The 27876-nt window shown below is 40.8% G+C and overlaps 1 protein-coding gene across 2 annotated transcripts; it reads left to right on the forward strand.

The window, feature by feature from the left end:
- The first annotated feature begins 370 nt into the window (after positions 1-370).
- Positions 371-27165, forward strand: ccdc186 (coiled-coil domain-containing protein 186). Of its 2 annotated transcripts, none has more exons than XM_073489826.1 (16): positions 371-464; positions 2128-3103; positions 3514-3640; positions 4968-5096; positions 6582-6794; positions 6933-7052; positions 8144-8248; positions 9073-9171; positions 10484-10570; positions 10666-10808; positions 12180-12435; positions 12811-13000; positions 14788-14886; positions 15121-15349; positions 21112-21331; positions 23703-27165. In XM_073489826.1, the coding sequence occupies exons 2-16, from the start codon at positions 2184-2186 to the stop codon at positions 23784-23786; spliced, it is 3021 nt and encodes a 1006-aa protein (XP_073345927.1). In that variant the 5' UTR covers positions 371-464; positions 2128-2183; the 3' UTR covers positions 23787-27165. The 2 variants fall into 2 exon arrangements, with proteins under 2 accessions (XP_073345927.1, XP_073345929.1); XM_073489828.1 differs by having other exon boundaries at positions 14788-14868.
- Positions 27166-27876: the final 711 nt, after the last annotated feature.

Consider the following 27876-nt stretch of genomic DNA (forward strand, 5'->3'; position numbering starts at 1 on the left):
TTTTTCTGCCTTTTTATTAAGGAAAAGTCATTTACACCAAAGCAGCTTGTTTATAAGCAAATTCAAACTATGATGAAAGTATAGTTATAACAAGTTTTAAACATCCCCAGCTTACTAATGATCTATAAGTCAGTACAACAATATTTATTAATATCATATCAATGGTGTGAGACATTTTAATTGTGTGTACACGTTTGTTTTTGTGTTACAATATTTAATTTTCTGGAAGTTATATTGTGGGGATGGATGTACCTGACGTGTGTTGACGTCAGACTGACGTCACATCTCACTGGGCTCTGATTGGTTCCTATCACCTCGTCGTTTCTCCCGCAGTGGCCATATTTGTTGATGTGTCATATCAAAGTGACTTGTTGGGGCTCTCAGCTGGTGAGACAGAAACGTCAAAGTTCCTACTTATCCCGACTGTCTCCGCATTGAACTACACCATGGGGCTCTCACAATCGGTGGGTGAAAATATAACCATCTGTATTTGTCATTTATGCTACATGCTAGCGTTAGCGGGCTGTGTTACTCGTAGCGAACGCCTCTCTTATCAACGTTAGCTCGGCTAGCTAGCCAGCTAAAGTAAGCGGTGCCTCCATACAATATGTCAGTCTGCAGTCTAGCGTTAAATCAGTTTGAACCACCCTTTCTATAGCTGGCTCTGTCTCAGCGTGCGCTCCGTGTTACGCTAGGTAATGTGTTTTCCTCACTGCCTTGCCGTGGCTAACTAACGTGAAACAGCTAGCGAGTTAAAGACAAGTAGGGAGGGCTAAGGTTAAATGAAAGTGTGGATTAAATGGTGGTAAATAACGTTACAAAGGACACATCGGCCCGCTGCTTGCTAACTACCCGATGAATGGACACTTACAGGGTGTGTTTTCGTAAGGCAGGCTGCTGACATTAACGTTAAATGCTTCTGACAGGGCGACACCTGTCACAAGAGCATCAACATCATTGCATGTGTCTTAAGCTAACTGTTATTCTTTCCCTACTTAACCTGAGAAGCTTGATGGTGTTGGTGTGTGTAGCTTTAGCACAGGTCTTTCAGGTTGTACTGCAAGACTTACAGTTTCGATCCCTGTTTGTATAATTGAACAGAAAGGGGACAACTCTAATGTGCATGGAGAAGATGGTGTTACAAATGGTGCTGGGGGATTTTGGATCAGGAAACATGGTGTAACAGAGGAAGGGGGCTCTACCATAACATTATCTTTCAGGGACAATAAACCAGGAAGCATGGCTTACAGCTATTTGCAGTCATCTCTTAGTGAATATTAACACAGTACATGCTGACAGAGCCATTTTCCAGCCAAGGAAATATTGCATAACTGCTGAATGCTTAATTTGTGAGGTTCAAGTTAATGTCTTTAGATTGAGACAGAGCTACTTTGTTTACAGTTTTAGTGAGCTTAAGTCTAGTAATTGGTTATTTTTTCCCCATATCCCTAAGATAAACTAAATAAGTGTTATCACACTACAACATAAAAGTCTCAGTCTAAAAAGTAAAAGTGAAAATGGAATCAAATGTTCTGCCAGCCCTTCAGAGGTGCCTTGTTTTATTTATTTTGTCATATTGCTTTCATATTAGACATGGTTACAAAAGTTGTATCTAAGTAAGTAAAAAATTAAACAGTTTTACTTTACACTTGTCTCTTACACTGACGGTGTGTTTTATCATGAACCGGAAACGAATAGTTTGCTCATTCAGTTGAAGATGAATGCGGTGAGTCTGGTTACTAATCTTGAATACCTATCTATGTTTAATGACGTTCTTTACCACATGTTCACAAGAGTCACTACGTCACATATGTTGACAGGACCACACCTTAGTGTCTGTCAAAGAAAGTGTGTTTGTGTGCTGGGCATGCCTTTGAGTTACGTGTTCCTTTTGGCAACAGATAAAAATTTTAAGCTTATTGTTTCGATTGTCAGAGTTACTTCCTGGCTCAACACAAGGACCAGAAAGGCACAACATGCAGAAAGCACAGCACTGCTGCATTAGCGAGATCCAGGAATTTGAGGCAGTTCACAGCTGTTGTCACACATTGGATGAAAACCAAAACAGTTCAGTCTTTGCTCCCACTCAGTCTCCCTCTCTCCTCTGCTTCTTCCTCTGTCTGCCAGATTTGAACCAGAGAGGGACCACGCAACAGCCTGGTCCTGCTTTACATACGCACACGATGGAAGGATCAGAGGTCGAATCTGCGTTGGAGCCGGTGAATCAGCTTCACAACAGCACGTCTAAGGTAGACGAGGAGGAACAGATCTCCCACAACAGTGCAGATGAGGGAGACAAGTGCAGTCAGGCAAAAGGTGAAGCACAGCTTGACAGTGAATTAATCGAGACTGCGGCAGATGTTCAGATGGACACAGAGACAAAGTCGGAAGCTCTATCGTGCAGTGAGGAACATGAAGAGGGGAGTGAGCTGGATGCTGATACCGGCAGTGGTAGCAGTCAAGTTTTAAATGAGGCTGGTGGAGCTTTGGTAGCCCCAGTCACCACTTTAGATGATGTGGTAGAAAGCTCTCCTTCTGTTCTTGAAGGGACAATAGAAACCTTATTGACTTTTGATGAAGTGAACGATTCTCATGCCACCACTCCAAACAGCGATGAGCAGCCATCAATCTTGGTTAAAAATGGTTCCACGGAGCCGTCGCCTGCTGGTGATTGCGGTTCAGCCGAGAGTCCATTATCCGTCCAAAGCGCTTCTAAAAACTCCCCCACCGACTCTACAACCACCTCTGGGATCTCTAATGGCCCGTCTACCCCCAGTTCTGACACTGTCAGCTCCTCGCCGGCTTCCAGCCCGCAAACCAGCGCTGAAACCTCAGCCCCCTCTCATTCCTTGTCGAGTCCGTATGACACTGATTGCAGCCGAAAGCTCATTTCCCAGATCCAGCGCTCGCTGTCACAGGAGTCACTGCTGGATGAGCTTGAGTCGGAGCTGCTGGCCTGTCAGCTGCCTGAGGGTGAAAGTGGAGGTGAGAGGAAAGGGAGCCCAACTGTCAACGGAGTCCCTACAGACAAAGAGGGCTGCATGATGGTCTTTGAGAAGTGTGTGCAATACAAGTACGCGCAGCAGGAGAAAGCTGTTCAGAGGTAAACCGTTGTTCTGTTCTTTGCAGTTGATGCACTGTGGTGTCAGTTATGTATCTGGTGTATCAGCCAAGATAATCTGATAAACATTTTAGAGCACAGCTATATGTACAATACGTGGATTCCATCATAATAAGTCAGTTCAGCAAAGGATTAACCTATTTGCTAATTGCTGTGTTGTTTCTTTTTCTTTCACTTAAGTTGCATTAAATCTGGCTGAAACTAACACAAAGGAGTATTGTTTTAGAACCAAAGCAGGGTTTTTTGCAGTGATTCAAGTGCACTTTTTGGCTAAATGACACAGAACAACCTGCATATTTCATAAAAACAGTCTTAAGTTTTTCAGTACTTTATGGACTTGACCTAAATAAGTATTGTATGCTCTTGTGCGCGTGTTTCATCTGTGTGTATAGGTTGCTCGAAGAGAACAAGAGGCATCAGGAGCTGATTCTGGGCATCTGTTCAGAGAAGGATAACATGAGGGAAGAGCTGAAGAAGAGGGCAGAGACAGAAAAGCAGCACATGGCCACCATCAAAAAGGTTCGTTTCATTCTGTATCGTCTGTTCAGTTTGTTCATGGTCATATGGCGTGGAGTGTTTTGGAACACAAGCACAGACGATGTGGTTTGTATCTGTCCCATGGTCCAAAACAAGCCTATCCTAAAATAATGGGCTTGTTGGTCATGCATGAAAACAATGGAAGCCTTTATAGCATATGTTTGTCATCAACAAGGAAGTGCTGTGCTGCGATGTTTTGTCTGACTTCCTGCCTGTGCTGGACATTGACTTCTGCTAACTGTGATCCCGTAGCACCTGCATATTTGCAAATATTTTCATTTTTGCTGGATAATGTTTAGTGTTTGGGACTGTCACAGCTCAAAGACAGGAAAAACTTTGCTCTACAGCAGCCTTAAAAAATTATACAAACACTCATCAGAGCGCTGCTGCTGACCAGCATCCAAAAAATGTCTTAACACAATATTTCCCCATCAAAAACATAGAAATTGCACACTCGACATTCATATGGTATTGATTTGGTGAGAAAGTAGGGATATGGTAGAATCATCCTTTTAATATATGGAAATTTCAAGGACCAATTTACTTCGCAACACACCATACAATCAGAGGACAAATTGTGTGTAGCAGCACCGGTCACAGTGACACTCTGATTCAATTAAATCTGGGGTCTAGCCCTGTGTTGCTGGTGATTAAGTAAGTCAAACAAAGCAGCGTGGTGGGTGAGAAGAAAAGGACACAGAGTTCTCATTACTCGCATTAAGCATGCTACATGTGAATGAATGGCTCTATTCATTTTTGTGTTGTTTAAATGTCTCACTGTGTCCTAACCTTTGATTTACTAAGCTCACCATTTACAGTACATAGGACTCCAGAGCACTTTGCTATTCATTGGATCTTTTCTATTCACTGGACACCAGCATCGTTGTTGCCATAGAAAGAGCTATAATTGATTAATGCTTTCTAGGCAACAGCGTTTGTTTAAGCATTGTGCAAGCAAGAGGGTGGAGGAGGGAATTTTGTGAGATACACCCAATGTATGCTTGGATCCCTTTTCATTTTTTCCCCAACCATAGATTTAAGCTGGACATGTCTATTACTGATTAATGCCCCTAAAACTTATCTTTCCAGAGTGATTTCAGTCATATTTCACTGTACAAGCATCCATATTTGAGGTATAAAACGATGCCAAACTTCCCTTCCCTTCCCTTCCCTCTTCCTGTCTAGATTTGTTTTGCCTACTACAATCTTGTCTCAGGTGTCATCCTGTGTAGCAGGTTAACCCAGGTGAGGCCCAGGCTTACATGTTGCCCAATGAGTTGCTAATCCTGCATCCACCCTGTTTCTGTAGTTGGAGGGCAGGGTGGAGGAGCTGTTGAAAGAGCTGAAGGAGTCGCGGGATAAACTGATTCACCACGACCATTCAGCTAAGGCCGCCCTCCAGCAGATGCAGAAGGAAACAGCCTTCCGACTAGAACAGGTATAACGGAGTGTATTTTTGATGAGCTGGTTACACAACTTATTTTGCCCCGTTCTGATCCTTATTTTCAAAATCTATGACAACATTTCTATTTTAATTTAATGTAAAGTAGATTTCAGTTTTTGCCCAGGATCCATTCAGTGTCAAGTAATGCAAATTAAATCTATGAACTCTTGCATAATTTCCTGACTTCTAAAAATGACCTGATATACTGAAGCTGAAGTGAAGATAATTAAGATTCTCTGATCCAAACAAGATACAGCAACAGACATTACTACCAAATATATTCGGGATACTTACAAATATACTTTTGTGATAATACCGGATATGTTATGATATGAGCTGAAACTACAGATCATGTGGTCGGCTTTTCAGAGAGACATGGACAGCTGCTCACTCAGACAGTTAATGAAGACATTTAAAACCACCACACATCACATTGAACTCTTTATCATCCACAACACATACAGGTTCAGGATCAGTGATCATGCTAAAGCTCAAATGGCTAAGATAAAGGTTATTCACAACAGTTAGTGAAGACACTGTATCCCTGTATACCTTTTAAGATGTTTGCACAAAACTATCAGCTGAACGGTCAAGGTTTTTGAACACCAAACTCTTGTTATTGCAGATTAAATCATTTAAGTGAATAGTGCAGGAAAGCACATTTTTCATCCGATAGTTTGCACACCTGGTTGACACCACGTAGGCTAACTTTCTCCTTGCAGTTTTGTCACACTTCTCAATTTTTAATTTCACTGTTCAGTGAACAATATGAAGTAGATTTTGCACTCAGACGCCACCTTAAAGCCCTTTCCTTTTTCCTTTTATTAAGATGGTGACCCAGTCCTAATCGACTGTTGCCCCAGAGGTTTGAAACATTTGTCATTTTTTAGACTCTGTGCCACCTGGCTGGTAATTTATTTTTAACTTTATGTAGCCTGATGTACAAAATGTGTTGTTTTGTGTAATATTTTAAGCACATAAATGCACACACAGCAACTCTCTACACAGTTTGTCCATCCTTCTCTTGCTCTCCTGAAAGTCCAACTTGTTACAGCATGCAGTGAAGATGGGAGCATAAAACTGTCGACTGAGAAACCAAAAAATGGCACATGAGCGTTTTGTTGGCATGAGGAATGAACACACCGGTGTGACCCCAGTAGAGAAACCTGAGTGAACCACCAGGATGATAGTGAGGTGTCAGTATAGGAGGTGTAGCACAGCGTGCCCTGGACTGAAAAATGATTCTCTTAAGGATCCAATCATATAAGCAGTTTCCATATTACGGTAACATTATGTAGAAATTGGCATTTTGTGCAGTTTGGCGCCCCCCACAATTTCTGAGTGCAACACTTTTTTGTAAATACAAGTCCCAGGTCTGTTACGATTGACAATGATTTTGAAGCTGTTATTTTAAGGGGAAAAAGTTGCATAATGTTGCTTTGAGTTATATAAACCTCATTGTATGAACAACCATCTCAGGTGAACAAGAAGTGTGACGAGGCACGCCAAGAGAAGGAGGCCATGGTGATGAAATACGTGCGCGGAGAGAAAGAGGCCCTCGACCTGAGGCGGGATAAGGAGAGTTTGGAGAAGAGGCTGAGGGAAGCCACCAAGGAGGTGGACCGCCAGGCCCTCCGCGGAAACCAGCTGGCTCAGGAGAAAGGCCGGCTGCAGCAGCTGTATGATGCTAAGGTAAATGATTACTGAATCATTGGGTAATGAGCAGGAGAAACGCATTAAGATTAGTTATTTAGTATGTATCTCAGCTCATCTAAAGACCTGTTAGCCTCCGATGTTGTTCCTGCTTCATCCATCTCTCTGCGCTCTCAGGAAGGGGAGGTCAGCAGGTCGACTCGAGAGGTGGAGAAACTGAAGGAGGAGATCAACTCACATCTTATCAAGGTCAAATGGGCCCAGAACAAACTAAAGAGTGAGGCAGATGCACACAAGGTATTGTAACTGTGCTATTTTTCTATTTATCTTTGTTGAACCTGTTGCTTATCAGACAGAACTGCAGTCAAACAACATGTAACCATTCACAACACTTTAGGTAGTCACTGTCTATCAGAACTTTTGATCTTTTCTTGTTTTTGGTTACTAAAAAACACAGAGCACTACATTTAAATGACTTGTTAATAATATCCTTGTGCGTTGGATGCTAGTTGGGACATGGGTATGAACCTGAATATGCTGCAGTCAAATTTTAAGCAAATGATGCGCTAAATACATTTAGAAATTTACATATTTACATGATTACGTAAAGTTGTTGCAGCTCCAGTATAGAGTGTATACAGTACATTGCCCATATAAGTATGAAAAAACCCATTTAAAATTTCTGGTTAATGTTGGTTTTCTTCATTTAGTCTAGACACCATGTCTGTTGTTTGTCAAAGATGTGCGCCTGCTGGGTATTTCCAGGATATAAAAAAAAACTTTCCCTTCAGTCATTTTATCTGCAGCCGCTCCATAAAAGACATGATTTGATTCGGGGATGAAATGAAATGGGGTGAAAATGGTACAGTAATGATCCTGCAAGGAAGTCGTCGTTAACATTGTTGCTATTTTTAAAAAATAGAAATAATGCTTTTTTTTAACTGTCTCCAGGCCAATACACGACTATAAACAGAGGGGAAAGCAAAACCTCAGTAATTGCTCGAGGCCACAGGAGCAGAGCAGCTAATGTTTGTCTTTGTGGTGGTTTGTGTGGTTGATGTGTGTGATAAATCACTCTGTCTATATGTGTATAAGTGAATTTGTCTTCTACGAATCTTAATGTTATACAGAGCGTGATTAAAAAAACACTCAATAATTTGATTGTGGTCAATTTTAATTATCAGGATAATTGTGTTTGAGATAATCCTGAATATCCTCACGATTGACTTCAAAAAACTGTCGAGCTCGCTGTAGTACACTCCTAAAAGGATAGAAATATGAAATATAAAAGGATATTTTGATGATCATCTGGAAATATTTCAAATCGCAAATATGTTGGACAGGATAATCCTGATATCTTTGTTTATGTTCTCTTTATCTGTGTGCAGGAAAGTAAAGACAAACTGAGGGAGACCACGTCCAAGTTGGTCCAGGCCAAAGAAGAGACTGAACAGATCCGCAAGAACTGCCAGGACATGATCCGAACATACCAGGTGTGTGATATTTATCACATAGAAGTATAAGTTTGCTCTTGACTGAGAATGTGAGCAAATAGAAAACACCTGTTTCTTAGAAACATGGCATATATCTGGATTTATTTGCATGGAATGGATACAGATTTTTTGGCAATGTCACAACGTGTGTGCTACAGTCAGTTCACCTACTCTCTGATTGAACCAACCGAGAGCTCAAATAATTAAATTGATCTAATCTGATTGGTCAGTCACACTTGCATACATGGACTGAATGATTTTATTTTTTGTAGAAATTGAAAAGAATATTTGATTTTAATTAAATTAGCTAAATTTACTTGGAACATGATTGATTCTATTCTAGATGAAAGGCAGTTTTCATTTATTCCTTATGATGGTAGTAAAGAGCTGCTGTAGTTTTCTCTCTGTGGTGGAAATATTCATTTGAGCTACTGTGTGCTTTCACCAGCAGCGTGTTATCAGAGCGTACACAGGCAGCAATGCCAACCTTTTAACAGAACAAGATTTCAAGCTGAAATGATTGGACATGAAGCTTCCAAAGAAAACAATATATGACATATTTGTTTAGTATTTTTAAAAAGGAAAGTGTACTTTCATTTAGAATATATAGGGAAAAAGACCAGGAAAGGAGTTGACTTGAACTGTCTGGAACCAAAATGATCTTTGTTACAAACAGGGAAATTATGTTTTGGTGTCTCTTTTTCCTCTTATATTTCATAGATCGCTGCTTCTCCCCCTCTTTTAATGCTGTTTCAGCCATTGCATTCTGTCTTTCGCCCAGCTTATTGTCTTGTTTTTGCATCATTTACCCCTCACTCCTCCAGGAATCAGAGGAACTCAAGTCCAATGCGCTAGATGCTAAACTGAGGGAGACCAAAGGAGAGCTGGAGAAACACAAGCAGGAACAAACAGACCAATTAGAGGTGACAACCGCTGTGCACACACACAACAACGTTCTCACACACATAAGCTTGAAGTGGTCAGTGAGTGGGCACTAAAAAATCCTGAAGCAGCATTACCAGAAACATGATTTGTTTACATGCTTGCTGCATGTCTGCAGACAAACTTGTCTGTTAATTTTGTTCCCATTTATCTACCTTAATTCTAAATTACATATTCTGCCAGGCCATTATTCACCCTTTTATTGATGGTCCTAATGCCAGTAAAAAATATTTATTTTGTTTCAGCTGTTTTCATCAGTTTGAAAGGTGTAATTGGCATAACTAGGAATGAGTAACAAGCTGGCACATAGGCTCTACACACAGGCGCAGACATGGACTCAATCCAAACACAATGGCCTGTTTTTCTCTCTGCCCCATTCTGGGGGGAATCACGCTTTAAAAATAAATGGCCTGGAAATAATCAATATGAAGCTGTGGAGGAAATCACACATTTCTTGCCCTGATCCCACCGTCGGGTTCGTTTATCCCAGGTGTTTACAAGTCCTCAGAATGACTGTTTCACAAATAATCAGGCATTAAATGGTCTTAAAATGGTCTTAAATAAAAAAAAGAAAAATCCTACTTGCTTTTGTAAGTATTTCAGTCAGTATTTTGGTCATATAAAAGATTACCATGATTAACCTCAACTCTGTGGTTTTAAACATTCGGTTATCCAGACACATTTCCAGTGGTGATGTACAGTATGTTACAGGCTTGTCACTGATAGTTACTGACTGATTTAGGACAGGACCTCGTTTTGCAGATATCGCTGCCCTACTGGTGGATAAATTAGTCCAAGCCTGTGTTTATTTTAGTATGTGTGTTATGCTCAAGTTATGACGGCGCTCAGTCATAAATAATGCAAACAAAACAGTTGAGTTTCCATTACTGTGGTAATTAAGATGGGATGGGAAGGGAAGACAGAGACAGTAAATTTGCTGGCATCTCCATTACTGGCACGTTGTCTTGGATACCAAAAGCAACTAATAGCTTCCTGGAAAAGTTAAGTAGGATTTGAACCATTAATGGCTTTGTTTAAAAGATGAGACGAAACATTATTAAGTGTTGCTTTCACATGCTTAATGAGTGCATAAGCAAAATAACATTAATGAATGCCACAGTTGGATTATCAGGAAATATGTATGCTTTTTTTTTTAAAAAAAAAAGAAGGTTGAAGTTTGGTAAAACTATTGAAATGAACTGGTAGAAGAGTCAAAGATTCAAAGGTTTAGAAACATACATTTCTTATAATTGTGGATAAATATCTAATATAGAACTTTTTTATATCTGGCAGGTGCACCGAGTGAAAGCCAAGGAGCTGGAAGACCTGAAAAGGAGTTACAAAGAGGCCATGGATGAGCTCAGTACTCTACGCACCAAGGTTTGTCACACAGATAAGTGCTTGAATGTCTGTGTGTGCACATGACATCAGCAGGTCAGCCTCAGTTTAATACGTGTCTCTGTGTTGTCCTGCAGTTAAAGTGTCTGGAGGACGAGCGTCCACGCTGGGAGGACGAGCTGAGCAAATACAGGGAGATCATCAACCGGCAGAAAGCTGAGATTGGGCGCCAGAGAGAGAAAATGGAAGAGATCACTGCGCTCCAGGAACAGCAGGAACGGTACGAACACACACTTACACTGACCGCATACTGAAAGTAAAAGCTCAAGCATTGACACATGGATGTATTTCAGGCATGTGTGATGTCAACAGCTCTAAAAATCAAAGTCCTAAAATTCTAAAATATGACAAGTTAGGCCGATTATTAAGCTATAATAGCTACTCTGACATTTTTATGTCGTTGTTGCTTGCTGTGAACTTTGTAAAAATGAGCTATCACGTTGTTAATGCAGGGCTTAGGGCTAAAGCAAGTATATGCTGTATAGGCTGCAGTGAATTATAATTTGGCTCTTCCAGTTACCCCAGCACATTTTGTGAAAGGCCATATGAATTGAAAGTAGTCCTATCAAATGGCATAATTGGCTGCTTAAGTAGGCAAATAAGTGTATTTTAAAATGATGGATTGTACTTCACAATGCAGAGATCCTTCTCAGAGTTGTTTTTAAAATTGATTTATAAAGATATTATTAGCTGCTTCTGAAATGTTACTAGGAAAGACACTTACACATTGGGGACTTTAGACATTGCTGGGAAAAAAGATAAAATCATTGATATTATTATAGTACTAAAAGGAAGTACCATTACGTGACATGAGCACACCTTTGGAAACATTCAGGTTTTGAGTTAATTTCTCGTCAAAATGCAAGAGGTGCCATATGCTTACCCAAACCCAGCTGTGCATTTAGGTTATCTTGCAGGCCAGTTTCAGTTCTTGACGTGTCCTCCTGTATCACCATTCAAACATAATTGGTTCTGATAGAACTGCACAGGTTGTAATACAGTTCTTGTCCCTTTTTATTTTTTTAGGCCAGTGACAGATATAGCACACAGGGCAAGAAGGGACTCAGGTCCCTCTGTAGCTATGTGTCTCTGCCGGCCATGTGCAGATGACTTGACAGAGAAACTTTTCCACTTATTGAAATGCTGCTTTCGGTGCCATGAGTAGGTGGCGCCAGCCCAAACTGATTCAAAGAGCTTCTCTTCTTTATTTTCTCTGGCTGTCATTTCGAGCAGAAGGAACATGCCGGCAACATTTTTAGTTGCTGGCAAGAAAAAATGATTTGATACCATCAGGGTTTTTGCTGTCCATATATAACTTTACTACCAGTGAACATTGTGACCTTCATCCTGGCTTGATGTAAAGCTCATTTTTGCTCATTTTTGTTATTTTGTAAATCACAATCAAAGCAAGCAGTTCTAATTTCTGGCTTATTAAGTATATTTTCCTTTTATTCATACACTTCTCATAAATAATTGTGTCCCTAATACTAGACATTTCACACGCATACACAAGAAGGGAAGCTCTTGGTCGTCCGCCCATTTTAATGTGAGTCTTTATTAACACCTTGGCAATCATTTTTTGTTCACACAGTGATAAACAGGAGATTACGTCTCTTCGAGAGGAAGTGGACGGCCTGACCGGCCAGATGGCTGACCTCCAGCGTGATGTACAAGGCAGCAGGGAGCGCGAAGCCGAGCTGCTGGGTTTCACCGAGAAGCTGAGCAGCAAGAACGCCCAGCTCCAGTACGAGAGCAACGCACTACAGTCTCAGCTGGATCAGCTCTCCAGCAGCTTCACAGAGCTCAAAGGGAGGCTGGAGGAAACCAGCGGGCAGCTAGATGACAAGGTCGGGAACCCTGATAGCAGAAAGGGATAGAGTGAGATGTATAAGTGATACATGACTAAAACTGATGGTGGAATACAGTTCACTAAAATTATGTAGACATGCCTTGCTGTTGTCAGTGTTAATTTAAAGGTTATTATACTATAGTGATTTGTGTGTCTGGCATCCTCATAACTGCTGAGTTGGCTGCCCTAGAACATACAGTGTCCTTGAATAGTGATATTTTCTGGCTTAACATTCAGAAAAACATGCTTGTGCAATATTTTTGCAATTCAATTAGAGGTTGCTAGACTGTCAATTTTATGTCTGGAACAAGCAGACATAGTCACAATACCTCTATCAAGGCATTTATTGCATTATTACTCATATTTTTTGCAGTCTCGGCAGCTGAAACGGGAAGAGATGCTGAGGCAGCAGGAGGTGCAGGGCCTGCAGGAGGAGCGGGCGGCACTGCAGACAGAAGTGGCCCAACTGAAAACCAGAGTTGAAGAGCTGAGGGACGAGCTGGTGACTCAGAAAAGGAAGCAAGCTGCCAACATCAAGGACCTGACAAAACAACTCACGCAAGGTGAGGAAACAAGCTTACAGTTTTCTGTTGCTCCCTCATGGTAACTGAATAAACAAACTGTGCTCAAAGGACAACACGATTTTATACTGTGTTTATAGTTGCAGGGCCCTTCTTAGTAACTCCTTTTCTAGCTTCGAACAATGTTTTGTGGACCTTATTCCCCTTAAGGGCAGCTTGTTTATATGGAAATATATCAAATAACTATTTCTGAGTTCATATTATTACCTCATTGATATTATAAATATTAACTTTCTGAGTTTTTTCGAAACTGCATACTGCACCTTTAAATTGAGTACAGTCTAATACAATAAAGTACACATTAAGAAGCATTACATTTAAGAATTAAATGTAATGTGCTGTGTGCACAGCTGGCACAGACAGTATAATTCACCATGAGGCAATGAAACGATGGTTATGCTCTGTAACAGTCCAACATGGAGCAGAGTAGTAGAGAAAATGGCTCCCTACGCACCGAGAGCGCAGATTTAAAGCACCCCAAATAACAATTACTCTGACAAAACACTCAATATTACAGAGTGAGTCATAAAAACCAAGAGACATTGTGCAGATAGAAACGAATGAAAGAGCTTGGGGTTAGGGAATTTATAATTAGAGCAGTTATTAAAATAAGTTCTCTTCCAGATCAGCTTACAATATGAGTGGAAGGTATTGTTCTTGCATCCACATTTATAAAATGTAACCATGTGATATTCTCCTTCAGTCCACCTAAACAACAAATATTACTGGAACCACTACAGACAATTGCAGAATTCAAATTACAGACAACACAGCTGTAATGTAATCCAGTGACTCTTATCAAGTCGTCATCCGCCCCAGTCGGTTTAATATTTAAATAGAAACTACCTTGTGTCACAATTAATGTAGATGGGATTTTATTTAAAGGTTAAAAGCGTTGTATCATTTCCAGCCTCACCAAAGTGGCCGCTGTGTCCATTATCTAATTTCACTTTGCTGTGATATCTTATCTTTAATATAGAATGGCTCGACTCAGACTGAGACCGTCCCTACCCAGGATTAAATATCAGGTCACACACTCGGATTAAGAGAAGAAAGTGCAGGTTGATTAGAAACAAGGGAGATGGGAGTGCACAGATAGTTGCGGTGTATAGAGAGCTTATGTTCTTCTCATGCTAGGATTACACTTAATAGAGTGAGCCAGTCTCCCTTAATTGGTTCTCTGGGCACACAAAGTAACCTTAAAGCATGAAGTTCAGCACCATTATCTTGTATGCACAAGCCTTTCACTTTTAGTTGGTATGTGGGGCAGAGATGACATTTTCATTAGGAGAGCCTCTGATCATTCATCAGCATCGCAGTTACACTTTCTGACTACAGTGCAGTCATTATAAGCCTTTGTTTATGCATGGAAGGTTTGCTGAGCGTGCACTCTTCTTCAGAAGCAAAAGCTGCATTACATTTATTTAGGTGGACACCTTCACTGAGGAAAAATCAGCAAGTTCATTCAAGCAATGATGCTTAGCTTTGACTTTTCTTGTGCTTTTTGTGCATTTTCTCTCTTCTTTACTCACACAAAGTCAGTCAAATTAGTTGAGGAATCGATGAGGATGAGTTTATCTGATTCTGGTAGTTTTTGTAATCAATTAAGTGCAAAGATTTCCTTAATTGTCTTTAATGATATGATTGAACTGAATAGTTGGGGGTTTTGACTGTTGGTCAGACAAGCAGTGAGCTGTTTTTTGACACCTTTTTGGGTGTTCAGACAGTATGAAACAGTTGACATTTCTCTACTTTCTCTGCTTCTGCAGCCCGTAAGAAACTGGAGCAGGTTGAGAATGGAGGATGTGACCGGGATGCCAGCAGTATGGGCAGTCGCTCAAGTTCCTCAGGTACTACTCCTGGATTTGGTTAGTATTTAACACACATAGAAGTAAAATAGAAAAAATTCCAATATTCTTATGTTTTTCTCTCTATTTTGGGATAAAATTGCTAATAAAGGTATCCTTTATTTACAAAAGGTGATACATAAAGACCATTTCTTCTGTTGTTCATGGAAAATAATAGCTTACTACCTGTGCAAAACATGACCAAAATCACATCGATAAACTGTTCTCTAAGTTCATCTCCGCTCCACTCGCCAGGCTCCTTGAATGCACGCCACGGTGGTAGCAGTGGTGTTGAAGAGCGCTCACCAGAGAGCCAGTCGGGTCCGTCGGTGGTGGTCGTGGACAGCTTCCCAGAGGTCGACAAAACTGTGCTTGTTGATCGAATCGTCCGCCTGCAAAAGGCGCTGGCTCGCAAGCAGGAAAAAATTGAGTTCATGGAGGATCACATCAAGCAACTGGTGGAGGAGATCCGGAAAAAGACCAAGTGAGTGGCATGGACCAAAGCACAGGGAGCAGAGAAAGAGAGATGGCGAGAACAATGCCGAACTCCTTTTTTGGCCATAGAACACAGAGTGTGTCCAGATGTTACTGGTGCAGATGATGGAGGTATATTGTGCTCAAACAATACTAATGGACGGATTCAGTTTAGGAATGCTAGGAAGTGTCTCAGACCCTACAGCAGTTTTATTAAAAGTAGAGCTGTCTCCTTTTAACACAGTGACATATTAAATTTATAGCCACACAGCATTATAGTCAGCATTATATAAAAAGTTGCTCACTAAGTAAGGGTTAATGCCCAACAAGGAATCCATTTTTAGGAATTAATGGATGGAGGCCAGAGGGTCTAAAGTGCAGCGGAGGACTCTACAGAGTCCTGAAATACCTGATAATGGACACCTCGAAGGGCATTATCCCACTTATACCATGGTCACTTGCCACAGAAAGTCCTTTTTAAAAAAAAAAATGTTTAAGTTTTTCACAAGCAATAACATTTCCCTGGCAGCACCTGAGGGTTTGACTAATACCTGGAACGGTCATTACAATCCCGTATGTTTCTTATGCAATGGAAACACTGTTCACTACTCCAGTAAATAGGATGAACCTTAGATACGACTTGACAACGGGCAATATTTCTAGTCAACTCGTAGAACCCTTGGCTCAGCTATTAGCCAGAAAGCTAATGTTATGCTAGTAAGATTCAAAGTCAGTAACATTGCATCATGTAGACATAGCTAACTAACTAGCCATATTAATTTCCCTGAGTCAATATCAAAATATTCACAGACAATGATACTCCATGTGTACTGTCTGCCACACCCTGAAGTAGCAAGTTGAATACCAAATAGGATGTGAGATGATAGGATGGTGTAGGCTATTTCTTGGAGCTTGCAGGCGCCATCCTGTGGTGTTCAGAGGATGATGCACTGAAAGACTATACTACTGTGTTGAATTATATACTTATATTAGATACAGGCTTTAGCGTATTACTTAAGAATGGTAGACAGTTAGTCTGAATGCTCCACCACCGCTTGTTCGTTACCTTAATGAAGTTCAAGTAATATCACGTGGTCTGATCTGCCCTTAAAGAAAAGTAGCAACACCTTGTGTGATAACATCAATAGTCGCTCCAGTGTAGCACAGGAGTGAGAGCAGTTTCCTGCAGAAGTGTTGAGGTGTTAAAGTGTAAAAATACTACTGTTTGACACCAATTTTCTTCCCATTTAAACGAAATCCTTAGACACACATATACCTCACTCCTCGGTACACCGGTGCTTCAGCTGACCTTGACAAACAGTATATGCTTACACACACAGTTTATAGCCCCCTACCGCTTTCTACATCTCTGTCTCTCTCTCTCATCTTTAGATTCAAACTCATGAACCAAACTCCTTATTCGTGACAAACTTCAGTCAGGAGCTATTTATAGTCGAGCCGATCGGGGGAAAGAAGGCATCAGTATGGATCCCTAATGATAGCCCATCTATATTCATGGTCATAAACAAAAGAGAAGGTGTGAAGGACGTCGGAGCTATCTTAATCGCATCATCATTTTATGTATAGGTTAGGCCTTCACATGGACTGTGGGCCGATGCTAGGAGTGTTAAAATTAGATTTTTTTTTCTCAGATTACCTTAAACAGTTCATTAAAGTTAAGTATCACGTCACCTCTTGTTGCCAGATGATCTCTCGGACGATTCCACGTGGATCATCCCACTTCTCATTTATTTCGCAGCCGTACATTCGGATTGAATGCATTAGCCTCAACCTACATTCAAGAGTTAAGATCGAGGACGAATCCCACGGTTGCCGGTCTAAATTTAGCGCTATAAAATCTCAGCTAAGCGGGGGGGTGTTGCACTACCCAGAATGAGGATGTGAAGTTGTCCCTTTTGCCTTTCTGTTCCTTTCCCTCCAGGGCAGCCTGGTGATCACTGATGAAATAACTGTAAGCCCGAAGCAGGTGATAAAGTGAGAGGAAGAGATGTGGAAGCGGCAACATAGTGGAAAGAAAGTCAATAGGCTAATGTGTGATATACCTTACCAGATCCATACCTATTTGTTGTATGATCATAGCAACATTTTTGCTTCTTTAAGCTCATTTACTACAGTTTAAGAATAGTACACCCACAGTTTTCTAAAGAATATAGAGTCATGAAGTGTAAGGGTGAAAGCTCCAGGCTTCACTTTGGTAAGAAACATCCAATCACAGAGCTTAAAACTCCGTTATGTACAGCGCTAACCACAGGTAAAAGCTAAAAATTTGGCTCTTTAGCGGGAACCGTTAAATCATCACTCATTCTGGGTCATTATGGATGAACTCAGCAACAATGGCGCTCTGTACAAGCAGCATATTCATGTGATAATAAGAAGTCAAAGAGGGGTCATTGGCTGTAATGTTCATACAGTGTATGTAATTTGTAGTAAATGAGCTAAAACATGCAGGAACGACAGCATCATCCTTCAAGGGCAATGATGTCCGTCCTTCAATACCAACACCTGGTTAATATGACCATTAAGTCTAAATGGTCCATTTACGTGACTTGAATTAAAATGATGGCGATACAAAGTGGGAGGAGGACTTCTGTTCAGGAGGAATTTTAGAGCTCTGTTGTAGGATATTATGGATCCACAGCTGCTGACCGTTAAGATATAGATATTTTAATTGATCCTTTCAAGGTTATGTGGGATTTCTGGGTTTCTTGACGCTTTTGATTCAAGCCAATGCCTGTGATGTTTGATAAGGATGTATTTAGATGTCCTATTGAGCATCAACCAGCCTTCAACATGAAACTGATAATTATCTTTTTAAAGTGGGATTAGGTTAAAACACGGCTTTGATTACTGAAAGGTTTTCAGACCACAGGCGTATCTTTCTTTCTCTGCATCTTCTCTTTCTGTCTCGCCACTTTTTGGGCACCTTAAGAACTATAATTGTATTCCGACACAACATATCCGAGAGCTGCACTCTACCCAGAATTGCCACCTTCACTTCATGCATGCTTGCCTTGCCGTCCTCATAGCTTACACTCTCTCCGCTGCGAACAAAAAGACAAACTACTCACAAATTAAACACTAAATCATCGTCATTGTTGCTCACATCCCTGCCTCCCTCGTCGACCTCTGCATGCCACTCAGCGCGACCGTGTGGCCACACCCTTAATTTCTGTCACTTTTTTTGTTTTTTACTAAACACTGTCGCGATGGAACTGGGGTCCAAATATGGACCCTCGCAAGTCTAGTCAGAGGTAAGTCTCATTTTGTGTCTGTGCAAGCCCAGGTGTTGTGTGGGTGTGGGTGTGTGTAGATGAGGATGATTATGATGGTGGCTTCTTTTTAGTGCTTGCATAGCTCCTGTATCCTCTCAGTTCTTTTGCACCATCCCTTTATTTGCTTTATTAGCTTTAATTGCAAACACTGCAACAAACACTTTTACGATACCAAGATCTTCATTCCTGGTGAATGCTTTTTTCGTTTTTGACGAAGTGAGGCTCAAGTGTCTCAGGCTGCTGCATGCCCACTGGTACTTGCAACACAATTCAGCTATTTTATGTTGGTAAAGGCCACCACCAATAATGCATGGTCTATTCTGAAAACAGAGGTCACTGGCATGTTTTCAACCCTCCCTACATCTGTTTCACACAGCTTTGCCAGATGTGCGATAATTATCATACAATCATTTTGCCCTCCTATATGATGTCGGATCAATAACCTAAAATGAATTATGATAAATAATAAAAAAAACTGAGGTTTGCTGTGTTCAAGTTGAGGTGTTTTATAATGCATAACTATTTCTAGTTATTTATTCAAGTAGCTTATATTGTTTCATGCACAATATGAACAGGCTTCCAGTTATGCTGTCTTGTAATGTAACTTTTTATTCGTAGGCTATTACAAAAATTATCAGACTGTTGGACTTATGGATACCCCCTTCCACACACTAAAGCCACATCAGCTGGCTTTCTATGAAACCTGATGTGGGTAGATTGACAGGTGTTTAAAAAATTTGTTGAAATGCATATTTTGACTCGCATACAGTACGATGATTTTCCCCAAACTAGGATAATTTTAAGCACGATAGCGGAAACATTTCCCATCTGACTACGCTGCTTTCACAACAATAAAATGCCTGACGAGATAAACAGCAGGTTCTTTTTTTAGGTCACTCAGTGCTTTAATATTTAAAGAGACAACTTGGAAGTCTTTCAAGATTGGATCCATAAAGTCGTTGCCTTGATTTAGAGTCATTATGTATCTGCACAGAGCAGTTCTGTTGAAGTAGTCTGGTGGCTTTGAACAGGGAGTTATAATGGCATTTTCAGGTCACAGGAAAATAATCTTAATCTTAGCAAAAATGTCTGATCCCTTCCAAAACTAGTTCAGACACTTGTAATATCAATCTAAGCCTGTCATTGGCAAAAACAAGCACCTTTAATAGACTTAATCTGAAATGCACTTTGCCCCCAGAGGATTATGTTGCAGCTATTGCAGCCGGCTTCGTGGCTGCTGGTTCACTTCCAAAACTTTTTGTAGTGAATAGTCATTTAGATCCCAAACTATGTAAAAATAGGGCCCAGGTGTAAAATACCAGAATAACCCTTCAAGGAAGTAGTACATAAACTGTTGTTTGTGGTATTTATTATTTCTGGTGTTGTTTCGATTCTTGTTTTTAATTTTTGATAGATGGATAGTGATCAGTCGTAGTAGCAGCAGTAGTAGTTGTTGTTGTTGTAGTAGTAGAAATTGCAACCTTAGGTATTCTCGTCCAGTGAATCTACACCCTATTCATCTTCTTGATAGTCTCTTGAAGAGAAATACACTTTTTTAACTGAGTGGAGCTCATCCTGCAGCCTCCCACCTTCAAAATATCCATTTGTTTCAGGTTAGTTCTTGAGGTATATCAAAATATTGTTTGCCGACCCATCTCAACACATGTACAAGAGGTTGTTGACTTTTTCTGTAGGACCTTACACAACCCTCTTCACCTTCCCACACAACAAATCCAAGGTCCAACCCTCGTTTTATTTTATACGTGTTGCCTGGAGTGACAGAAAAATGTTATGAGTTTCACACATTAATTTCCTCAACCATCTTTGTATCATGTTTCCCTTCCCTCGGTGGCATATTACGAAAAAGATAATAATGCAGGAGGCAGTAATGAGCTTGAATCACAGTGTCGGCTCTCTCTGGGTGTGTTTTCATCTAAATGGAAACACACCTGCATGTCGCTGTTCTCGGGAAAATTTGACAACGGGAAGTTTGGAGCTTTTAAGCAAATTAATTCTCTTCCCTCCTTCACTTCCTAAACAAACATAGCCTAACCTCAGCACTGTATTGTTATTGAGATGAAAATGGATTATGAACATGAAGATTTATCTCACTTTCTCACACACACACACACACACACACATACACACAGCAGGTAGTTGATTAATTTAACTCTGGCAGCCGACTCTAATGCTGCCGATTTCATTACCTTCTCTTCTCCGACTGGCACAATGACTGAATGTATCCAGCGCACGTGAGATCAAGCCATCCCGCTGGAATTACTATTCTAGAGACGTCCGCTGTTTTCACTGCTGGAAACGGCTTTATCGTTCTGTAGGAGCACTCCGTGCTCCCACCTATAAATCCCACTTTCTCCATTTTCTCTGCTCAACAGCCGAGGCCACGCATTCACTCCGTTCTCCCTTGTCCTTTTTGAAGCGCACCGTTTGACTCATCTCCTTCCCCTTTCCCTCCACACAGAATTATCCAGAGCTATGTGCTAAGAGAAGAAACAGGGGCCCTCTCTTCAGAGGCTTCAGACATTAACAAGGCAAACCTGAGCCGGCGGGGAGGCATCATGGCTTCGCTCTACACTTCCCACCCGGCGGACAGCGGGCTGACACTGGACCTGTCGCTGGAGATTAACAGGAAGCTGCAGGCTGTGTTGGAGGACACGCTGCTGAAGAACATTACCCTGAAGGTAAGGCCTTCCTCAGCAGGCGTCATACACCGTACCCCTGATTTACATGCGTTAGTAATATTGATGATGTGTGCAGTTTCCTTCCAAGCCTCTTAATTTGCAGGGAGTGTGTAATTGTTTGAGCTCAGATGACCTGAGTGGATAATTAATTGGCTGCGTCAGTGATATGCTCCACCTTTTGGAGCCACACAGCCTGATGTGACTTGACTATTAAAGCACTGCCAACCTCATGTTCAATTCAATCAAATCCAAATACAGAAAGCTTTGGTGTGAGCTGAACGTCCTACAAGGAATTTTTATCTGGTTATGAAACCAGGGAGACCATCAGCAAGAAGTTTGACGAAGTTTCTTTATAAGAAATCATCCTGTCTCTTATTACCATTTGTAACGGCAAGAGGTGATGGTCTGATAGCCCACGTAGCTTCAGCTGGCAGATATATTAATTGCCTCAGCAACTCATCGTAAAAACACACTTCATTCAAACTCAACATGATCTAAACATAAGTCGCCAAAACAGACTACCCCTGTGATCCAAGGTCCCGGTTCTGGCTCTACTCTTAACTCTAGAGCCGCTGACTCCACCGGTAACTGAACCATGAGCCAATTAGCCGACAGTAGGTAGCTAAAGCCAAGGATAGCCAGCAAAGAGCAGCAAGTGTCAGCTACTTTACGTTTTTGGAGCCACCTTGAAAATTCTGGTCATTCTGTTATTGCACAGATGGTGTTCATGCTTGTAAAGGTGTATTCTGCTTTCTTTAAGTGTTTCTAAACACTTTCTTCCATTAATTCATTAATTAACGTCCCAAACTTGTGCTTACATAAAAATGACTCTTAGAATCATGGAAAACTAGCCTCGTGCAGAAGCTCATCTTTCTTCAAAGCCACTTGTATTACAAAGGTTTAAAACAACTAATTCCAGAGCTGTATACATTACAGCCCGCATCATTGATGCTTCTGCAGAGTAAGGAGACTGCTTCCCACTGTTACTTAGATGTGTTGCTCCTTCTTGTAATCACAGATTTAAGCATCCATTCACACTATGTAGCCCTTGTGTGTGAGAGCTTAGTCCAGCTTCTGCACCTGACGGTCTTTTGACCATTCAATTGAATTAGGATTTCACCTAACTGAACTAATTTCCTTAATCATTAGTGTCACATGAATGAATCCGTTACTCATCTAAAGTCTCAGTTTACAGCAGCAGCCTGTCTCAAGATGTGTTTTGACCACATGATGCACTGTTTATGTAGCGCCAGGACAGCAGCAGCCGTTTGTGACAAGTTTATTTCTCCACAAAGAAATATGCACATTTCCCAGATTTACCTTGTTAAAAGTTTACATTAACCACCAGCTAAAGTGTGTATACATTTAGCACACTGTTCCATTGGTTCCACATTGTCTAGATATGTTTAGATTTGATTTACTTACTCTATATGTACTAACACTTTATTACTGCATGTGAGTCGAACATAAAAGTTCTGCCTCTCTAATTGATCTGTCGTTCATTAAAACACACTGATTAATGCAGCTTTAAGTTTGTGCGTTGAAAATTCAATTTACGCTGTACTTTGCTCGCCAATTACTTGCTGGTCCATTAGATTTAATGTTGATCAACTGATATAAATTAAGATTGATGTGTTTACTTCAGGAAAAATTAATTCCAGTTAGTTACAACTTGTTTACCACTATGTCTGTTCATACTTTATGTAGTGATTTTTCTATAATGCAAAGTTTCAAAAGCATCTTGAGTCTACGTCAAATACAGTGGGTGAAAAACTGCTTCCAAACAGGCTCAGTGTTGTGCAACATAAAGATAATGGAAAGCAAAAATGTATTAAATCATCTAATGCGCCCACATGAACAAGGCCAACTCTCTGTTCATATTTTGCAAACAAGCAGCTTGCTATTGTCTTTATTTTGTGTCTTACTTATCTTAAAGACATCCCGTGTACTAGCCTAAATGAGACGATGAATAGTAAGTAACGTGGGAGTATTTTCTGGCAGCGACTTTTCTTTCAGTGGATGAAAGATGATTGGCAGGAAGCAGGAAGTTATGATATAAGAACAATAAACACAGGTGCAGTGCAACAAAAACACTGGGATGAAGTCAAATAAAGGCTTCACATTTATATACTTTTCACAATGGAAAAGACGCCCACTTACATCCACTAAAAATTTGTCTTCAGTGGTAAAGTACAATCTGCTCCACTCCTGTTTGTGATGAGGTTTATGATCTGCTGTTCCGTTTTGTGGCGTGTTCACGACTTCGAAGGTGACGCAACAGAAAAAAAGCAGAAAGGCAAACTCAGTTTTTACCTTTTATTATAATTAAACGTTGCCTTTGAGTCGTAAAAGTATTCACTCTCTTCAACAGGAGAATCTGCAGACGCTGGGGGCCGAGATCGAGAGGCTCATAAAACAGCAGCGAGCTCCTGACGACGGAGTCAGGACGAAGTGACGCGAGAAATGAAGGACCGAAAAGCACTTGAGGAACCTCCAGCCCACTGTTTTTGAAGGAACAGCGAAACCCTCATTCTAGCGAGATATAAGTAAAGGATTAAACTGAATGTTGTTAAGTGCCAGTAGCACCTCAGGCTGCTTTATGGAGGACCTCTTGAACTTTTCGCCCATTTTGTCCAAACTTACTTGAACTGTCATCATTCCATCCACATAGCAACACCTCCGTCTCCACCTCAGACACGACAAATCTTCCTCCGGCTGACGTCCTTCTCCCCTGAGCCTTGTCTAGATAAAAAAACTCTTCGGGCAGGTTGCATCAAGCCTGAAACTCTGACTGCCTTGTAAACGGATAGATTGAAGATGCCATAATTGTGAATGTATAGCAAATTCTACCTGTCAGAAAAGACTGATATGCCAATTAGTTCATCCTATAAAAACCGGACTGTGTTCTGGTTTGACTCGCAGCTCTTTCCGCCGTACAGAAACAGAGATGAGATGATCAACGCCCAGCATGCACTCTCTCTCTACTTTACCCCTCCCGTCTGCCAATAAGCCAAATGTATTTTGGAACAACTGCTTCTCCAGCGCCACTACATGGCTGTCCATACGTGAAGCAAAAAAATGAAAATCAGCCCCGGCTTTGCGGGGACATCGCATGCCACCTTCGCATTTTTCATCATATTTTTGCTCTGCACAACTAGCACTTATGAACAAGCTGGTGGAGCAAGGTGCCTCGCATCAGCACACTCACCCATCTGTGTGACACCGGTGCTAGACATGAGGAAGCAGGCTGTGTCTTTGCAGTGTTTCGTGCAGAAAACAGCACCGTCAGTGTGGAAGTATCCAAATGTTAAGCTGTGTCAAACTGAAGAAAATCTATGACAAGTATAATATCATGAGAAGGTTGAAATGTAGAGCTGGTCTTTAGCCATTTTTGAATGTCATTGTTAATTTATTTTAATTTTTGTTGGCTTAAAATTTACATTTTATTTTAGTATGTCTTATTGTTTTGTATTATTACAAAGCTTTCTTTAGAATACTGGGTCTTTGCTCTTAATTTAAGATAATGAATACCTTTAGCATTTTTGCCTTTCCTTCACTGTGATGTGCTGCTGCTGCTGCTGCTGCTGCTGCTGCTGCAGGAGGAACTTTATTAGTACCAACTTCTTTTGAAGGGATATTTTGGGTTTTTTGACGTAGGGTGAATGAGTTTCTTATCCATAGTCAGTATTGGCGTTTTTGAGAAACAGGGCACCGCATTGTCTGTTTGGATAAAGATGCAATCTAGGCTACTTTTTGCAAATCGGGGGGCGTCCAGCGCGACTCACCACCCCTTTTTTATCAAGTTTTTTGAAGGACTTCTAGGTAGCCAATGTGCTGTTTTTATTTCTCACTTAATGACTAACTCAAAATACACTGTTTTGTTCTAATGTTCACAAATACCAATGTAAACACATGGCTTTAAAGTGCATAAAAAAATTAATTTAAGCTCTTGCAAACTGCGATTCCAGCTCTGTCTATTTGTTTGAATAGAGAAAGAGTTACATAGCCCATCTTAAAGTAAGTAAGTAAGTAGGTAATATGTAGCACCTAAGTCTGACATTCACTGACTCATATAGCCCCACTTCAAAAAATCCGTACTATCCCTTTAATCAGACATGAGCGTCTAAAGATGTTTATGTGTCAGTGCTTCATTAGCATCGTCTTCTCTCAGTTCAAACAGCAGACACGCTCACAGCTTGTAGCGACTTTCTCTGCTCTCACAGTATGATTTAGTGGAGGGAAAGATCAAAAATGTCGAGGCATTCCTGTCACACCCCTCTCTTATTTTTGTTTTCTCTGTTGTGTCACTGAGTCCGTAGCAGCAAATCAAGTGTAGAAGAGTCAGAAGGAGGACAGGAGATCTGTAGCTGTAGCTCAGGAAGGCCAATGGAACCTACAGAAATATATCCAGGGACAAAGTGCAATCTGTTCCTTGCATTGATTTACTTTTTTTCTTCTGTGCGCCAGTATACTGTCTGTTTTTATGCTTGTGTACGTGCAACATGCGATTGTGCTGATGTTTGAGTATTTAAGTGTCCAAATCATGAGTGTGTGTGCGCGTGCACGGCTGCATGTGTGCCTTTTTCTTTCTTTTTACCCTCTCGAGCTCTTGTGTTTATACCTTGCGTACATGCTTCAAGCTGTCAGGGTTTACAGGCTTTAACAGGTTGACCATGAAGTTTGTTCCTCCTCAGTGCTAAACAGGATTTGCATTTAGACCAGAGTCTGTCAGCACACACACACACACACACACACACACACACACACACACACACACACACACACACACACACACACACACACAGGATGAAGGGTAATGAGCAGAGTTTGATTCAACGATACTAAAGTTTTCTTCGGTCTTTACTTGATCTGATTGCTGCCACAAAAGATTAAACCCTCCGTCTTCCTTTTCCTCCCAATCAGAAACAGGCTTTATGGGTCACGAATGGTTACACGCCGATCCCCTTCTCGTAGGCCCTCGGGCTACGTCGAAATGGCCTACTACGTGAATAGAGATGAAAGTTTCCAGGATTGAGGTCATGGAGTCCTTAAAGCCTCCTCGTGGCTCCGGTGGGTGCTAGTTGTTTGATGTACATCTACTTTTATTTCATCCAAACTGATTATTCTGCTACATGGGATCAGTGTACAGACAGCAGACCTGCAGATCACATCTTGATTCTCCTTTTATATCGAAAACTTACTAACCTTTCGAAACTCTGAAAAGTTTCGCAAGGTTAAAATTGAGGTTTATTTTTCTCATCTGGATCTTTTTGTGCGTCTTAAACGACGTGAAGATGAGCTGCTTGCTGCAAATCAAAGCAGCTTTTTGTTGTTTTGCAGCTCGTTCCTGTCACAGAAGAAAAATACAACCTATGCAAATCACTCGCATGGGATTTTCTGAATTAACTCTCCATAATTCTCCGAAGCATGCTAATACGTTTCCTCTGATTTTGGGTCACTTGGAAGAATCGCGCTGATCTGAGATTTGACACATTTCCGCAGCCTTGAAATGAAGCCATGTTGCAGCATTGTGTGAGCGAATGAATATGAAGAAATGGTGTTCAGTGTATATGAGTGTCAAAACGTTAAATGCAAAGTCTGTCATTTTTCTGTTTCTCTTCCTGCTGTGCAATGATTCCTCCTGCTCTGTTTTGTGGAATATACAAACTGTGATTATAATATACATTTGTAAATACGCCATTCTGTAAAAATTACGATGAGATGTTTTTAAAAATGCTGATTCTGGATGATGTTTGTGTGTATATATATATATATATATATATATGGTGTTTCCAGGGAATAAAAGGAGAGTCTAAACTTTCTCTTGAATGTTCCACACTGGTCTCGTCTCATAAATTTAAGCCTGACACGAACATCTGTTGTCCTGGTTTCAGCTTTTTTAATTACACGGGAACGAGGTGTAATTAAGGTGGCTGGTAAGTTTTGCACACAGATAACCTCGCACTGTAAATCTGTGGGATGTAGCTTTAGGTCCCACTTCAAAAAGCAGCAGCGTCAGCGCAGTGCTGGAGGTCACGGACAACACTGCACCACTGTCAGTCAAAGCCGGCAGCATTTCGGATGATTTAAAAAGCAGACGCTCGGGGAAAACACTCACAAAACGAAAACAAGTCGAGGATGAACTTTCATTTCACTGTCGCTTTTAGTGAAACTGAAAGCATCTTTCTTGTGTGAATGGCCTCCTGTAGTTTAATAAAAAAGAGGATATTTCTGTTTCTGCTGCAACAATTTTCATCTTTTATTTATTTTCTGTCTTCCTTGTGATGCTAAATCGGTGGAGAACTCTTTTAATGTTTTGAAAAATAATTACAATAATCAATCAATGGTCAGAATAGTTGCCGATAATAGTCGATTGATTGTCATCCCAGCTCTACTTCCCGTCCTTCTTTTTTTGATAAAAATCGTCGTCATAAAGGCAGTTTTGTTGATCCATCCTGAGTCACTCTCTCTATTATTCCTTCCCCACGCATGCACATGTGCAGAAACACCTACAGACCAACTGATAGCACCTGCCATTAAAACAA

The sequence above is a fragment of the Pagrus major genome, chromosome 20, assembly GCF_040436345.1.
Source record: "Pagrus major chromosome 20, Pma_NU_1.0".
Lineage (NCBI taxonomy): Eukaryota > Metazoa > Chordata > Actinopteri > Spariformes > Sparidae > Pagrus > Pagrus major.

Bases quoted from the DNA above. Each gene is read 5' to 3' on its own strand.
- ccdc186 (XM_073489826.1), top strand. From the start codon at position 2,184: ATGGAAGGATCAGAGGTCGAATCTGCGTTGGAGCCGGTGAATCAGCTT. The intron at 5,097-6,581 runs GTATAACGGAGT...CAACCATCTCAG, and splicing joins CAGCCTTCCGACTAGAACAG to GTGAACAAGAAGTGTGACGA. The intron at 12,436-12,810 runs GTCGGGAACCCT...TATTTTTTGCAG, and splicing joins GCGGGCAGCTAGATGACAAG to TCTCGGCAGCTGAAACGGGA.